Below are 17,630 nucleotides of genomic sequence, written 5' to 3'. Positions count from 1 at the left end.
AGTTTGGACTCAGTCAAAGGGCTGCACTTGAGGACCTAGAGGGCCACATGTGGCCTCAAGGCCGCAGGTTCCCCACCCCTGACTTAGTCTTTAAAAGTTACACATAACCTTAATTTTGTCAGCTAAGTAATTTTGGGGGCATCAGTAGAGTTCATTGTCACTGCTCAAAGAAAGCCTGTGGTGAATTTTTTTAAAAACAATAAAAGTTTTACCTTTTGGGAAATAAACGGACTCCCTAATTATTTTTAAAATAATTATAAATATTTCTTTTGTAAGTTCAGATTTTTGCTCACTGGATTTTCTTAAAGTAGAGGCACACCCACATTGCACTATAAAACCTGTCTGGAGACCAGCACTGACAAGCTGTTAAAAAGATGACTTTTCATGTATGATTCTGGGGTGGGTGGAGTATCCTTGAGCACGTTTCCTTGTCAATGAACAGTGAACAAAATTAAGAAGGAACTTATCCTCCCAATTATAAATTACTTTTGAAATCTTGTTTCTTGTTTTTCCAGGGAAGGAGTAGGCAACTACCACACGGAACCTACGAGGTTCTGTAAGAAAAATGGCGATCCAAACAGAAGAGTTGCCATGTTTATTTTAATCTGTTGCCTTTAGACCCTCTGCAATTAGGTTGAGTTCATAACACCAGGTTTCAAAGCGATAGGCCATTCGAATCTGAGCCACATTGGTCTTCCGGATGTCGTTTCCATGAGGGCCTTCCTCAAGGTAATTGTCTCCAAGAAATTTCGCTTTCTCCTAAAAGACAAAAGGAAGCAGAATGATCATTGTTTATTAGCCCCTCGATATTACTGTATATTAATTACTTCTTCCACAAAATCCCTTCCTTATGCTATCCCCTGGCAACAGCAAAAAATAAACCTTTAAAAGGATTCATCCAGCGCTTCAGTGAGTAGTGTCTGATGAACAGTCAAACTCTTGGCTAAAAGGCATGTCCAGACAGACAAAACAAAAAGCTTCCCCTCCCTGCGTGCAGTGGTTCTACAGGATATACTGGGCCATTTCTTCACTTGTGCTATATCAACCCATTTGTGTCATCTTCCTTGGGAGACTTCAGGATCCTCCTTAATGACCTAACACCCTGTCCTCAGAGCTTTGTGAACTCTGCAACAACTATGACCTCCATCTCCATTGTGCCAAGGTCATAGGTTAATACCTCGCCATCACTCAAACATTCCAGATTCCGAACTCTGAGATTTCCTTCTCTGACCCCGATCTCCTGTCCTTCCACCTCTCCCACTCCTTTCCTCCTTCCATTTTTTGTTACATGTCTTTCAATGTGGCCTTCAGGATTTTTCTTCCTTCCCATTTTCTCAATCTATTAACCCTGTTCTGGCCTCAATTCATTTCCTAACTCAGTCATGACGCTGTGGTCAGCCATTTGAATCAGGAGCCCAACCCCCACTTTTGAATCTCCCTTAAAACTTCTATTGATCTCACTCTGCTGACCTTAAATTGTGAATAAATCCTGTCAGCTGCTTCTTTTGTCCCTACTCCTTAGCAGACAGATCTCGATGGAGAAAATCAAGAAACCATGCTGACTGCCTGCATTCAGTCCAAATGTATTTGATTTAACTTCAGCTGGATCTAAGTACTACAGGACAGTCCTTTTATTCATCTCTTATTAATATATTCCTCAAAATTCCCACAATCCACCAACAAGTTTATCAAGCACCTACTGTGTGTCAGAGACACCTGGGATCCAAATACAACAGCCTGCTCCCAACCTTCTTTTCTCAAGGTCCCAACTCCATACATGATATGGTTGAAGAACACTGGATGTTGAGCCTAGAGACCTGAGTTCAAATCCCAACTCTGTTGTAACATGAGACAGGGTGACCTCTCTAAAACTGACTTTTCTAATCTTTAAAATGAAAGGGTGAGACTGGATGATCTCTAAATTTCCTCTAAACCTGTGATTCTTCTCCCTCACTCAGTAGGTAACTTTACCTCCAACTTTATTGGAATGAAGACCATCTGATTTAAACTCCCTGAAGTCTCCACCTCCATTACTCTAACCCTCTTAAAATCCTCATAGAGCATTTGGTCCTTCCTTCTACCTGTAACCTAGAACCCACCTTCACCCTTTTCCATGACCTTCTCTCTTGGGTATCTTCAATCACTCGCTCCTTTCCTCCCCAACAAACATGCTTAGGTCTCCCATAGCCATCCCCAAAACACCTCCTTCCACTGTCTCTCAAGCCTTCATCTCACCTCCTCATCACTACCAAACTGATAGAAAGAGTCATTAGTGTCTCTGCCCTTTGTCTGCACTACTCACCAGTCATGCCTCAGCTCCTTGTGGTCTGGCTTCTATCCCACCATTCCAGTGAAAGACACTCTCTCCAAGGTCACTAATGGCTTCCTTCTCTCTAAAGACTAGTAATTTTCCTCAACCTTAACATCAACAGCATTTGATACTGCTGATGAAACTAGGTAGGGCTGTGGATAGACTGTTGAACTTGGAGTCAGAAAGACTCCATGACCTATGTGACCTTGGGTAATTCATTTAACCTCTCTCAGCCTCAGCTTCCTCCTCTGTAAAATGGGGATAAGAATACCACCTTCCTCATAGGGCTTTCAGTAGGGATAAAATGAGATTACACATGTAAAGTAATACTTTGCAAATCTTAAAGTACCACATAAGCAGATTAACCCCTCCTTGAAAGCTTCTCTTCCCGTGACTTCCATGACACTATATCCTTCTGCTTTTCCTCCTTCCTCTCTGAAGGTTCCTTCTTAGCTACCTCATTCTCTTCTCATTCCTTAGACATAAATGTCCCCCAATTCTGACTTCGGTTCTCTTTTCCTCTCTCTCTCTTCATGATTTCATCTACCCCACCGGGCTCCTGTCATGCCCCGCTCACACACACACCCCGACTCCCTCTCAGGGCTTTAGGAAGTAGTCAGGATTGTTGGCATATGTGGTTTTGTTGTGCTGGAAGTCAGCGTAGGTGTTTTGACTTCACATGGCATGTTGCTAGGAGAGGCAATAGTTGTGGTGATGTTTATTCCAGGTGTATTTAAGAGCTAAGTGTGAGCACAAGGTGACAAGTTAGGGGGGAAGCTTCAGTGAAAGAATCAATGTGGATTGCAGGGGCTGAGCTTGAGCCTGAGTTCCATAGGTCTTCATGGTTAGGAATGAACCAATAGGTAAAAGTGAATGAGGACAAAATGTCACAGATCTTGCTATAAGACTTCTGCAAGGCTACCGGGGTAACGGGAATGTTCCACATGCAGCGTATACCAATGTGGAATGAACAGTGGTGTTTGGGAGACACTGCAGCACAGCATTCTGGAATGGGCATTTGGACGATCAGGGCTCAAATCCTGTCTCTGACTCTTCCTAACTGTGGGACCACAGGCAAGTCACTTAACCTCTCTGCGCCTCAAATTCCTCATCTGTAAAACAGATATAATAATAATAATGCTCATAGTAAGGGTGGTTGTGAGGCTTAAATGAGATCATGCGTGTGACTTCGCCAACTTTAAAGTGCTATGTAAATGTCAGCTATTATTATTTCATTGTTGGTGAAAGGTTAGATTTTTGTCTACAACTTAAATGAATCTTAGGTGATTGAGTTTGCCCCTTAATTTCTGTTTTAGGAGATTGACTGGAGTTGAGGTTCGAGGCACTAGGCACCCTAAAATGTTCTAATCTGGACTCATCTTCCCTTCAAAACTTGCATTTCTCCCAACTTTCTTATTTCTATTATTGATACCACCAAGTGGCTCCCCGTCACCCACACTCATGACCTCAAAGTCACCTTTGACTCTACCATCTTCTTCACCCTATGCATCCAATCAGTTGTCAAGTTTTGCTGATTCCAGCTCAGTAATATCTGTCCCCTCCTTCTTGGTATTGCTGCAACCCCTGCATTTCAGGCCTTTGTCTTTTCTCACCTAGATCATTACACTAACCTCCTAACTGGTTCTCCTGCCTCCATCTATCTCCTGTGTAATCTATCCACCATAATATTGCTTCAGTCATCTTCCTAATGGACTGCTCTGATCCTATCATTCCTATACTCAAAGTCTCCCGTGGCACCCCGATCTACTTTGCCTACCAAAATAAAGTATGAACTCCTGATTTTGGCATTCAAGATCTTCCACAATCAGGCTCCAATAAGCCTCTCCAGCTGTATCTTATCTATTCCCTTCACATATTCTATAATTCAGACAAACCAGTCTATCTCTGTTCCTTGTTCTTGTCCTGCCTTCTTCTACCTCCATTCCCTCACCCATGCCATTGCCCCATGCTTGGAATGGTCACCCTACTCTCTCCATATGTGGAATCTCTTCAGGGATGGTAAATGCTTTTCTAGTGCTGGTAAATGTTTAACAACCAGTTTTCTGGGGGGAAAAGTATGCATGACCCACTTTTAAGTTTAATCTCCATTATTACCATTTTCTCTATCATTTTCTTAAGTCTAGACAATCAACAAAACAATAACTCAAACCCTGATTTGTAGTGTTTCTGATTTTTGAAATATAAATACTCATACTGAAAGTTTAACAATCAGGACTCACAGACTCAAGCTGGCTCTAGCACATCTTTGAATATAATGGAAGAGGCAGAAAGGTACTATGGGAAATGTGCTGGACCCAAAGCTAGGAAACACCTAGTTTTAAATCCTGCCTTTAACACTTCCTTGTTGTGTGACCCTGGGCAAGTCACTTAACTCCTCCATTCCCTGGTTTCCTTAACTATAAAATAGAAACAATCATATTTATAATACTTCCCAAGGTTGTTGTAAGACTCAAATGAGATAATGTATATTATGTGCTTTGCACACCTTAAAGTGAGAGAAATGTCGATGATGCTGGTGATGAAAGTTTCTCCCTGTCTTCAAAGATGCCTAATCCCCAAGTCTGTCCCTATTTACAAATTCCATACACACTGCTTGGACCTGCTTTTTGAATTCATACCCTTTCTTGTACTAGAATTATTTATGTCCACGTCTCCTCTCTCCCCATCAGATTGTAAGCTCATTGAGATGAGGATCTATATTTGTATCCCCAGAGCCTCATTCCACTTCTTGCACAAATCAGCCACCTAACACACACTTGGTGAAGTAGTCGGAATGTCTCACCATACACAAATCACCAGCCAAATGCGTAGAAGTGGAGACTACTAAAAGACAAGCCAACCTACCACATGGGACATCCCACACTGCAGGACACTATTTCTTGCCACTTCACACATGTCACAGGTGCTCAGTTTGAAGACCTGGGCAGCAATGGCATATTCTTCCATCAAAGGCTCCTGAAATCATTTATATACATGAAACAAAATTTGTATGGATTAGCAAAAGAAATAAACATCTATCCTGCACAGAAAGAAGAAAAAAGGTCAATGTCAAAATTTTGTAGACAGGTACAGGGAACTTCAGGTGGACATTTTGCTTGCCTTTTAAAGGAACAGAAAAAAGTATGGATTTTCTGAGTCTTACTTCATAAGTTAGACATGAGTCCTTGCTCATGATGAGGGCCAGATATGAGATATTAAAAGCCAGAGAGAAGGATTACCAGATAAGGATAGGAAAATAAGCTGAGCACAGGATAAATCAGACAACCTTAGGATACCACTTTACAACCATTAGGGCATGTGGGGTGCCACACCTGGAGTCAAAAAGACCTATGTTCAAATCAGGCTTCAGAAACTTAACTATCTGTGTGACCCTGGGCAAATCACTTAATCCCTGTTTGCCTCTATTTCCTCATCTGGGGTTATTATGAGGATCACGTGAAATATTTGGAAAACTTAGCACAATGACTAGTACATAGGGGGCGTTACATAGATATTAGTGATGATGATGATGATTATGATAAAACTTCACTGTATCTGTCATTTCACTGAAGAGATAATGAATAAAGCATTAGACAGTATCAGGAGAAACACTGGCTCAGCTGTGTTATCATGGATGAGCCACTAAGCCTTGACCATCTCTTGTGTAAAATGGAGATGATAAACCCAAAGTTTTAAAAATAAAAGTTAAAAAAAATTTTTTTTCACATGCAACTGGGAAATAACATATACAGGAAATGGGATATAAAAATCTATCCTGCCCTACAGGAAAATTGAAGGTTAAGGGGACAAAAGAAGGGGGGTGTGATAGAAGGGAGGGCAGATTAGGAGAAGGGGTATTCAGAATGCATGCCATCCTGGGGTGGGGGGAGGGACGAGATGGGGAGAAAATCTGAAACTCAAAATCCTGTGGAAGTGAATGTTGAAAACTAAAAATAAATTAATTAATTAAAAAAAATAAAAATTAAAAAATTAAAAAAGTTTAAAACAATAAAATGGAGATGATGCTACTTTGGTACCTATTTCACAGGGCTATGGTGAGGTTCAAATGGGACTGTAAAATGCTTTGCAAACTTTCGAGAACTACCTGTGCGCCTAAGGGTGATCAGTGGCATTGCTTAGCCCCAGGTGCACATCTCACTCTCAAACTCACACACACACACACATACACACACACACACACACACACAGAAACACACACACACACACCAGCTCTGTGACTGTGGACAAGTCACTTCTCTGCACCTCAGTTTCCTTATCTGTCAAATGAGGTTAGTAATAATAACTACTTCACCCTATCTTAGCACAGTGCCTAGCACATAGTAGGCACTTGCTGAATGTTTACTGACTGATTTACAGAGTTTTTTGGAAATTCAAATGAAATAATGTAACAAAGTATTTTTCAAATGTCAACTAATAATGATTAAAATAATATTATTCTTGCATCTTTTTTGTAGAAGTTCAGACAAAAATAGTCTTGGGGCGGGTTACTAGGCTGCTGATTTTCTTTTATAAATAACATTCTGTAGGCTATTATCCACTTGAAGAAATAATTGATATATAAATATTATCTCATCTTCGTTTGATATTGTTCAATGGAGGGATATCTGTTCCAAAAGTATTTCTATAAGTTTTTAAGCTGTTTATCATTATTATTGTTGCTATTATTTGTCACATGTTTTGAGAACATCCACAACTTCCAATGAAGTATTAATATTTCTATAACTTCCTTAGGGTAATGGAAAGTGTGTTTCATCATCATCATCGCCATCATCATCATCATCATCATCATCATCGAAAAATCATTCGGGGCAGCTAGGTGGCGCAGTGGATAGAGCACCAGCCCTGGATTCAGGAGGACCTGAGTTCAAATCCGGCCTCAGACACATAACACTTACTAGCTGTGTGACTCTGGGCAAGTCACGTAACCCCATTGCCTAGCCAAAACAACAAAAAAAAAATCATTCTATCTTGTTTGATGGGATTCAGATAAAAGTATCCTGGGATACTTTTATATATTTGGGACAAGTCGGTATTCTGCTCTTATTCTTTTATATTTAACCTGCAACTTGCTGCATAGACGTGTAACTGCTTTTTATGGTTGGACAAAATGATCATCACGATTAATGTGAGTATTCCCTTCATTGTTGCAGAATGCAACTCACCCATACTTTCTTAACTTATGTGATTCTTGTCTGTGTTTCTGGATATCTCCTGGTAGGGCATTTTACATTTTGTGGGGTAGGAGTGTACCTAGTGAAAACCTCCTCATACTTAGCTGGGTTGGTCCTAGTTGGTGCTGATATAGCATTTAATTTGAGTTGAATGGCACAAATAGCAAAAAAATTATAAAACTCAATATTGGTAAGACTGCAGGGAAATAAGTACTTTATTACATACATTATTGGTGGAATTGTAGATTGGTGTAAATATTTGGGAGAGCAATATGTCAAGACACAATAAGACACAAAACTGATCATATCCTTTGCCAAGAGGTTTCATTAAGCTTTAAATATATGATCTTGTGTTCCTATGACTTCCATTCAGTTAAATCCAATAAGCATTTATTATACTAAAAATATAAAAAAAAGACTTATATGTAAAAAATGCTCAGAGTTACAAAAATCTGGAAACAACTTATATGCCAAACAAATTGAAAATGGTTACATAAATTATGGTATATTAATGAATATTGTGATAGTATAAAAATGATACATGAATACGAGAAATATCTGTAATCACACCAATGCAGGGAACTCTTGGTATGGGCACTTCTTCCACTAACCTATCTATGACTGACTAGATAAGTCCCAGGGATTTACCTGAGGCACAAAGCAGTTTATAATAGTAGGTAACATATAGTGCTTTAAGATTTGCAAAATGCTTTAAATTTATTATTTCATTTGAGTTAAGTGACTTGCCCATGGTCAGAGGCAGGATCTGAACCCCAATGGGTTTGAGAGGCAGCATAGCTTAGGGCTTGGAGCCAGGCCTCTGAACTCAAGAGTCAGGAAGACTATTGTGACCCTGAGCAAGTTACATCATTTCCCTCAGTCTCAGGTTTCTCATATGTAAAATGGGGTAATAGCACTTACCTTAGAGTGTCATCATGAGGATTAAAAGTACTTTGTAGATGTCAAGGTGCCATGTGAATATGGCTTCTTTTTAACCCAGGTATTTCTAACTCCAAGACCAGCACTCTACCCACTACATTGTATTACCTCCATAAAAATGTAAAAGTGATAAATATGAAAAAGTCAAGGAAATACAGGAAAATCTACATGAAGTGATGCCAAGTAGGGTCAGTACAACCATAACTGTATATACAAGGACTACAAGTACGTGGGAAGAAGGGAAGGAAGGAAGAAAAGGAGAAAGGAAGGAAGGAAAGGAGGGAGGGAGGAAGAAAGGAAAGGAAAGGAATAAGGGAGGGAGAGAGGGAGGAAAAAGAAAGGAAGGAAAAAGGCAAAAGAGAGGAAGAAGGGAAGGGAGAAAGAAAGGGAAAAAGGAAAAGCAAGAGAAAAAGGAAAGCAAGAGAAAAAGGAAGAGAAAAAGAAAGAAAGGAGGAAGGAATAAAGAGAAAGAAAAAGGAAGAAAGAGAAAGAAAGAGAAGAAAAAAGGAAGAAAGAAGAAAAGGAAAAAGGAAGAAAGGCTATATGGAAGGAAAAAGAAAGAGTAGAAAAGAAAGAAAGGGTAGGAGAGGTCAATGGCAGTTAATTTCAGAGAGACTTGAAAGGGACAACAATGGAAACACATTTTTGGTTTTTTATTAACTATTAATTAATTTGTCTGGTTCTTCACCAGTAAATGTCAAGGATCTTATTCCTTCTTTTGTTTGTTTACTTGTTTCTGATGTTATTCTTATAACTAAGATTGTAAAACATTCTGTGTGTGACACAGCAGAAGGAACACTAGCTCTGTAATCAGGGGGTCTGGGTCCACATCCCACCTCGGACTCATCTTGGGTAAGTCACCTAGCAGCCCTGTGCCTTGGGTTCCCCATCTGCAGAATGACGGAGTCAGCCCAGACGGCCTCTAATGTCCCTTTCAGCCCCAGATGCAGAATTCTAGGACCGGACAACAAAGCTAAGCGATGACTGCCGCAGCCCCTGGCTCTACCTTGGTGAAGTGGAACTGCATGGGGTCATCTGTAGAGAGCGAAATCATCAGGCCTTTCTGGAGGAAGCTGAGGAACGGGTTCTTGGCGTACTCCAGAAAAAGGCTGTTGTTACTTAGTGGAGACATGGCGATGGGAATCTGGGCTAGGAAAAACAGATACTGGAGCACAGCACTCTGAAAACAAAACAGAAAAGACATCTGAGTATAACTGGGGTGAAAATAAAAATTTAAAAAAAACCCCATAGATTTTTGTTGAACTCCTAAGGCCCATTTTCATCTTTAACATTGAGCAGACTGACCAGGTCAGATTTCTCTTTCTTTTTCTGGAAATACCTTTCATAATACAGTAACTTTGGCAAGGCACTTAGCACAGTATCTGGCACATCAAATACAATTAATAGATGCTCATTCCTCCCAGGACCTCCACCCCCACCCCCACCCCCACCTTCTGGGCATTTAATGAAGTATCAAGTCAAACCGCACTGGATATTGGGAAATAATTCTCTTCTGTAGGTTTTCTGAGCCAAGAAGATGGCTCAGATACATTTTTTTTTCCCTATAAAGGAAGGCTCTGACTCCCAGAAAAAGGTATGTTAATACATGCCACAACAGGAATGTTGGAAAAATTAGGCCAGAGCATGTGAAAGCTCTTTCAGACTCCAATAATGGTACCTGTTTGGGACACTATGGTAAGAAAAAGACAATTTCTGTAATTCTCCTGTAAAATTCAGCAGTTACCCCCAAAATGCACCTTCAACTCACCTTTTTCAGGTTTAGGCCATGAGAAATATTATCCGCCGTCATGAATGCTGTCATGAGGTGTGTGAGAGCTCCAGCCTCCCCACAGTGAGGCCGAAACAGAAATGTGTTCATCCCTCGGGCCCTAGAAGAAAAGCACGACTGTCTGGATTGTGGGCGAGTGATTGGACATCATCAGAACCACACCTAAGGCAACATGGCTGGGGTTTTGTTCTAGACCCCCAGGTGGGGGCTGGGATGCTCTTCTCCCTGGCAGTGTCTGGAGACCAACTGTCCCTTTGCCTGAACCTGTCTCTGGCCTCAACCTTTAGGAGTAGAGGGATAAAGAAAGTCATGCCTGGGGAGGGGAGGGAGGGAGCAGGAGCAGGGTCTTGGGCAAGGGAAGAAAGGTAAAGGAGAGGGAGGGGAAGGGCTGCCTTCTCTCTCAGAACAACTTCATAGAAGACCAACCTAGTCAACCACTGCCCCCAACTGAAATTGTCCCAGCTGCCAAGATTCCTACTTAAGGATCTGCAAATTGTTTTATTTTTGTCTTTATTTATGGCTGAGGATGACACGTAACAGGTATTTAATAAATGCTTATTGATTGACTGGTTGATTGGAAACTGGGCTGGTCACAGTCAATCAACAAGCATTTATTAAGGACCTACTATGTGCCAGGCTCTAGGCTAAACCCTGAGGATGCAAAGAAAGGCAAAAAGCAATCCCTGTCTTCATAAAGCATACATTCTAATGGATTCCAACAAATGCTTGTCATAAATCGGGTTGGGCACAGTGCGACTTACAGTAAAATACTGAGAGAAAATGAGGATGGGGACTTTACTGAAGTCCAATTATCACAAATCATAACTTAACTCTCATGCTTCTTCATAAAAAGTTTAAAAAAGTTCTTACAGGAAGTGGGGATTAGGAGGGAATTCAAGATTTGAAGAACGGAACAGAAGAACCTTTCCTCTCGGCAATACCTTCTACCCTCCTCTCCCCACCCCAACCCATCCATCCTCTTCCCAAATCTTTGAGGGAAAAGGAGTTTTTAGAGAGGGTGAAACCTCATGATAACATTCCTCAATCTACTCTTTACCCATATAGAGCATTCAAGAAGATGAATGCTCCTGGAAAGCTTTTGAAGGAAATTTCAAGAGGGTTTTGATTTATTCCCAAACCTCCAAAGAAGAAATGTTTATAGGGTTCTTGAAAGTTTCTCAGGGCTTGAAAATGTAGATTCCTGTTCTATAGCAGATAAAGAGAATGAAGAAATAAATCACAAGAATATCTCCAGATTGTGGCCATGTGGAGGTAGCTCAGACCAGGAGACAGGTCTGTGGCTTCAGAAGATGCAGAAATGAAAATCTGAAAAGGCCATCTATCCCCCTACCCTCATCCCGCCTTCACTCACTTCCGCAAACTGTTGAGTACCACGAGGTTCGCATACATGTAGTAGGCGTAGTACGTGTAGGATGGGTTCTTTGGCATTGTCCAGTCCTGGGGTTTAGGACTTTTAGAAGAGAACATGTGGCCGCTGTGTTTGGACTCATCATCTACGCTGTCGAAGCCAGTGATCTGTCAGGGCCAATGGATAACAAGTGATTAAGTATTTAACACCTACTGAAAACCAAAAGCTAGGGATATGAGGCAAAAAAAGCAAAAAAAAAAAAATCCAGTCCCTGCCCGCAAACAGCTCACCACCTTCTGGGGAAAGTATCATGTATGAAGCATATACCAAGTAATGGTAGTGAAAGGAGCTGGGGGGAATTGAGAAAGGCCTTGTATGAGCACTTGAGATGAAATGCAAAGAGAGCAAGAACAGCTGGAGTTGAGGAGGGAGTAAATCCCAGGCATGGGGGACAGCCTTGGGAAAGATGTAGAGATGGGAGATGCAATGTTAGGTGCAAGGAAATGCATGGATGGCTATAGACCATGTGGCTGGACTACAGGACAGATGACAACAAACAATGTGTATCAAACCCAAAAAACCCAGGATGGAAGCAGATGGTGAAGAGCTTTAGAGGGCAAACAGAGAAGTTTCTATGCAATGGATTCAGTCTAACCACAGTGAATCTGTCAACCTCCAGGGTGGGAGTTTCTCTCTTTAGTTCCAGTGAGAATGAGCAGGCAGCGACTGACAATACCCAGAATTTACCACCAAAGGATGGGACCCCAGGACCCGGGACAGTTTAGGGGACGTCAGGGGACAGGCTTACATGCTTGAGAAAGACGCTGAGGTCTGGGTGAGCCTGGGGGTTGATAGTAGCCTCAAACACAGGCAGAAAGATGTTTTCCAGCATCTTACCAAAGTGCGGAAGGAAATCCTTAGACCGGAACACATCACTGAAGATAAAATTATTCAGAAGTGATAAATATTTGAGGGTTGGACTCAGTGGCCCTACTGAGGGGAAGCCAGACTACGACTGGCTGGTCTGCAGGCAGGAAAGCAGAGGTATTTCCATGCTGGTTTCATCTGGCAAGCATGCACCTGTTACCACACAAGCAGGAATCGGGGTAGTGTGAAGGAACACTGATAAGGGTATGAGGGATACGGGTTTTTCACGGGGCTACGTGCTCCCACCTTTTCTTATGAACCCTCTGAGGCAAAGCACAATGACTTGGGAGATGAGACAAGGGTTAGAAGATGGAGCATGTGATGACTAGCTGGGAATAAGGTTGAAAAGGGTCATTTGGGTTGATTCTACATCCAGTCCAACTTTATGCAGGCAGGGTGGGTAGGTGTATCGGGAGGGGAAAAGACAGCTTTTGATGGCTGTGATTTGGAAGACACATACTAGATCCTGGGAACCTGAATCATCCACGTCATGTTGGGACAGTGGATACCATTGCTGACAAACCAGGCTGAAAGCTTGGTCCATTCGTCAGGACTACGGCCATAAATGGATAGCCGGGGCTCTGCATGCTGGTACTTGGCATCCTCCAGGTCTGCACCTACTTCCTGCAAGGCCAAAATCCAGGGTACTATTTCAGGGCAAAAAGCAAGGGTTGTGAACCATGACTTCCTACAAGATCTTTAGGGCTTAGGTGCTAAGATGGGAGAAAAAGACACTAAGGAAATCTGAAGATGAGAAAGTAGGCTTAGGAGACCTTGGGGACTTCAATGTCAAGGCTAGAAAAGGTCGGACTGATGGGAATAGGAGTGGAGGGTGATACAGAGCAGATGAAGACCTGGGATTTTAGCTCTGGATTTATGATCCCATGATTTTAGGGGATTGAGGAAGCCTAAGAAACTAAAAGTATGAAGAACCAAGAGACCTGAGAATAAAACCCAACTTTCTAGATCCTTTAGAAGTCTTGGAACTGACTGACTGACTGACAATAAATCTGACTGACCTGCCTTCATCACTACTTCCTGATGTGTGGCTATCATGAGGGTAATGAAAGAGACTGATCCTGCCTCTTCTTGGACTTTCCCCTCCCAGTTCCTGAAAGGACGTGTATCTAGGTCCACACCCACCCCTGAACACTTTGAGAGGGATTTCTTAATGCTTCCAAACTGAAAGTTCAGAAGAAAATTACATATTTTTCGAATCCCAGGCCCTGAGGGCTTCTCCCTTCTGAGAGAGCCAGAATGGCATCACCACAAGAGGTAGAGACTCAGAGGGAGAGAAGTACCTCCCCTGTGCCATTTATTAGCTATGTGGCATTGGTCATGACTTTGCGCAACTGCTCTGAGCACCAGTTTCTTTATCCAAAAAAGTGAGGTAATAATTTGTGCCCTCCTTACCTTTTGGGTGGATCAGAGGGAGAGAATATATATAGCAGTTCACTATAAACTATTGAGTGTTATATAAATGCAAGGTATTATTATTATTATTACTAATGGTTATTAAAATGCTCTGCAGGTGCTAGCTATCATTATTATAATTCTTAATCAGAGTTGCTGACATTATCCTCTCCTGCATTCTTCCTCAGCACTAAGCTTTGGCCATATGGATGGACCATGCTAGGCATCATCTCTGTATAAACCTGGTTGCCTCTTTCTCACCTTGATGATGGTAGCAAAATATTCTCCATTAATATGATTGTCTGTCTTCAGGTAAAGATCCCTTAGTTCACTGGCCCCTACAGGATTGTATTTATCATTGAACTTGTCAAAACGCTGGAAGGTCTGACGCCCCTGCATTAGGAAAGAGGAGTGACTTTAGGAAAGAGGATACATCCAAGCCCATAGGGGTTCATTTCTAAGGGGTGTGGTGGAGGGGAAGATTGAGTCAATGGGCTTCTACCAAAAAACCCAGAGCATGTGGGCTGAGAGTGCCCAGAATAGCTAGGTGTGCTCCCAAACCCCCCGGACAAAGGATAGACTTGGATCAAGGGGGTCCTAGGGAAGATGGATTTGGGGAGAAATGTGTTCATGCCAAGGTGGGGTTATCCTTCCAACCTACAGCATGAACATCCAGAGAATCAACTGTCAGGTCATAGGGATGCATGTTAAGTTTAGTGAAAAGCTCCTTTAAGGTCAGATTTTTCTCCTTGGTGCTATAGACCACTCGGTCAGCATCTACACGGTAAGATTTCTTAATGAAGCGCAGCAGATGTTTCTGGTTCATACAGGCAGCAGCATGGATATGAGTGTCTACCTAGACATTGAGAGAAGAAAAAAAATAATCCTCATCTTCTGGGCAAATTTTCTATTCAATAATAATCATGATAATTAGCATTTATATAGTACTTTAAAGTTTTATTATTTCATTTGATCCTCACAATAATTCTGCAAGATAGTTACTATTATTATCCCCATTTTGCAGATAAAGAAGGGCAACTAGGTGGTGTGGTAGATAGAGGTCCCGTCCAGGAGCCAGGAAGACTCATCTTCCTGAGTTCAAATTTGTCCTCAGATACTTACTAGCTATGTGACCCTGGGCAAGTCATTAACCCTGTTTGCTTCAGTTTCCTCATCTATAAAATGAGCTGGAGAAGGAAATGGCAAACCACTCCAGTATCTTTGCCAAAAAAAACCCCAAAAAACAACCCAAGAGTTGGACATGATTGAAATGACTGAATAACAACAAAAATATTCAATGGAGAGTACGGAAAGTTTACCAAATGCCAATGGGTACAAGGGGCACTCCTATTCCAGATGACCTCTAAGGTCCCTCCCATCTCCAAATCCATGATCTTAAATTCACTTCCACTTGATTTTTTCTCGTCTTTGTGCTTCTTTTCTTCCTTAATTCTATTTCCTGCTCCCACTTCCCAGAAGGCCTCTAAATCAGAAGCGTGGTCCTCAACGCCCCAGTCACAGCCTGAGCCAGATTAAAATGTAATTGGGAAGTAGTTGACAAAATAAGTAAAAAAACAAGTGAACATAGATAATACCACACTTTAAAACTAAGTCAACATATGGCCTGCAGGGATCTTTATGCAGGGATCAGTGCTTTCTCTAGTTTCTATTTGAGATGGATACCGCTGCTCTAAATTGTCCTATTATAAAACCTCAGAAAAATTTCTAGTTGATAAAAAGGGCGTGCCTCAGGCAGCTAGGTGGGAGGCAGCTAGGTGCGAGGCAGCTAGGTGGCGCAGTGGATATAGCACCAGACCTCGGAGTCAGGAGGACCTGAATTCAAATCCAGCCTCGGACACTTGACACTGACTAGCTGTGTGACCCTGGGCAAGTCACTTAACCCCAATTGCCTCACCAAGAAGCAACCAAAAAAACAAAAAGGCACGCCTCAATGATCACTGAGATTAAGATTGAGAATAACATCTTTAACCTTCTAGTCTATTGCTGATATATATATATATATATTTTTTTCCCTAAGCATGGACCCACTGAAATCTCAGTTTAATTCTTTTTTTCGAGGCAGTTGAGGTTAAGTGACTTGCCCAGGGTCACACATCTAGTAAGTGTCTGAGGCCGAATTTGAACTCAGGTCCTCCTGACTCTAGGGCAGGTGCTCTATCCACCGAGCTGCCACCTACCTGGCGCCTCACTTCAGTTCTAATACCAGGAGTTCTTGGTTTTTTTGGAGAGCTGGAAGGGCCAGGGGCTCAGTCTCTTGCCTCTGGAGTCAGGTCCCGGGACCCCTCCCCACTTTACCTTCCTGCAGTTGTAGAAGTCCCGATGGGGGTTGTTTTTCAGTTCCTTTAACTCATCCATCTCATTGAGCATCTGATGGACCTGAAACTTGGACGACAGGAACTTCAGGCGTCGGTGGGCATAGGTTTTGCTAACAAAAATCAAAATGACAACATTACTATTAATTAAATTTTAAAATTCCAGCATATCCAGATATTATTTAAAATCTTCAAGACCTAACTCATGAATTAGTGAGAAAAACAAAACATTTTAAAAGATATTTCCATTTTTGCTGTAGTCTCCTTCATTGGAGGAATTAGCTTGGTTGGAGCATGATGCCAATGGCGCCAAGGTCATGGATTTGGGCCATGGTCTAATGGTTCACTTCCTTTTGAGAAACAACATGGTACAGTGAGCTGGTTTCAAATTATCTGTGACATATGACTTGCTGCCTTTGTGACCTTGGGCAAGTCATATAACCACTCTTGCCCTCAGTTTTCATTGATCAGATAAAGGAATTCGACCAGGTGACCTCTAAGGTACTTTCCATCTATAATCCTATTGGTCTTTAAGGATTTAGGTCTCAGCTAAGGAAGGCATACTAATGGGACACAGAACCATAACTAGGATGGGGCAACTGTGCCTTTGTCCCAGGATGCCATATTTAAAGGGCACTGATAGAGCTGTCATTTCAGCAGGGTGAAAACAATGGAGCTTGGAATCTCATTTCATTTTGTTCTTTGGTTTGGACCTATGAATTCACTGGTATAGGTCACTGCCATCAGGGACTCCCTCTACCAGTCGACATTGGTAGTTGCAGTTGAGTCGTTTTCAGTCATGTCCAACTCTCTGTGATCCCATTTGGGGTTTTCTGGGCAAAGATACTGGCGTGGTCTGCCATTTCCTTCTCCAGCTCATTTTACATATGAGGAAACTGAGGTAAACAGGGTTAAGTGACTTACCCACAGTCACACATCTAGTAAGTGTTTGAGATCAGATTTGAATTCAGGTCTTCTTGACTCCCGATCCTGTACTCTATCTACTGTGCCACCTAGCTGGCCTCTTTCTACCAATACAGATCTGCAATTGCTCTGAAACTTAAGAGCCTGAGAGTTACTTGGGAATACTGAGAGGTTAGATGACCTGCCCAGGGTCACATGGTCACTACATGTCAGAAGCAGAACTTGAATACAGGTCATTTTGACTCAGAATCAGGCTCTTTACTCATTGCACCACTCTGACTTCCTAGCACATCATTAGTAAGAATATTATATAAGACAGGAAGTTACCAGATACTGGAGTGAACTCCTTCCCTGAACCACCTGTCCCCAGTCCCTTGGTTGTCTCCTCAGCAATGGAGAAGGTTTCCTACCACAGGGCAGTGTACTTACTTGC

General features: G+C 41.9%; 1 protein-coding gene across 2 annotated transcripts in view; it reads right to left on the bottom strand.

The window, feature by feature from the left end:
- Nucleotides 1-600: 600 nt before the first annotated feature.
- Nucleotides 601-17,630, bottom strand: part of AMPD1 (adenosine monophosphate deaminase 1) — a 35,608-nt gene continuing 18,578 nt past the window's right edge. For both annotated transcript variants that reach the window (XM_027866772.1, XM_027866773.1), the window contains exons 7-16: nucleotides 16,257-16,386; nucleotides 14,602-14,796; nucleotides 14,202-14,333; nucleotides 12,988-13,151; nucleotides 12,409-12,535; nucleotides 11,604-11,767; nucleotides 10,211-10,331; nucleotides 9,449-9,622; nucleotides 5,177-5,287; nucleotides 601-759 (exon numbers count right to left, since the gene is read on the bottom strand). In XM_027866772.1, the coding sequence (XP_027722573.1) occupies nucleotides 601-759; nucleotides 5,177-5,287; nucleotides 9,449-9,622; nucleotides 10,211-10,331; nucleotides 11,604-11,767; nucleotides 12,409-12,535; nucleotides 12,988-13,151; nucleotides 14,202-14,333; nucleotides 14,602-14,796; nucleotides 16,257-16,386 (1,477 nt within the window). The remainder of the gene's footprint in view (nucleotides 760-5,176; nucleotides 5,288-9,448; nucleotides 9,623-10,210; nucleotides 10,332-11,603; nucleotides 11,768-12,408; nucleotides 12,536-12,987; nucleotides 13,152-14,201; nucleotides 14,334-14,601; nucleotides 14,797-16,256; nucleotides 16,387-17,630) is intronic.

This window comes from Vombatus ursinus, unplaced genomic scaffold (genome assembly GCF_900497805.2).
Source record: "Vombatus ursinus unplaced genomic scaffold, bare-nosed wombat genome assembly UNPS02014782.1, whole genome shotgun sequence".
Taxonomy (NCBI): Eukaryota; Metazoa; Chordata; class Mammalia; order Diprotodontia; family Vombatidae; genus Vombatus; species Vombatus ursinus.
This window is presented reverse-complemented; position numbering and strand designations above follow the sequence as displayed.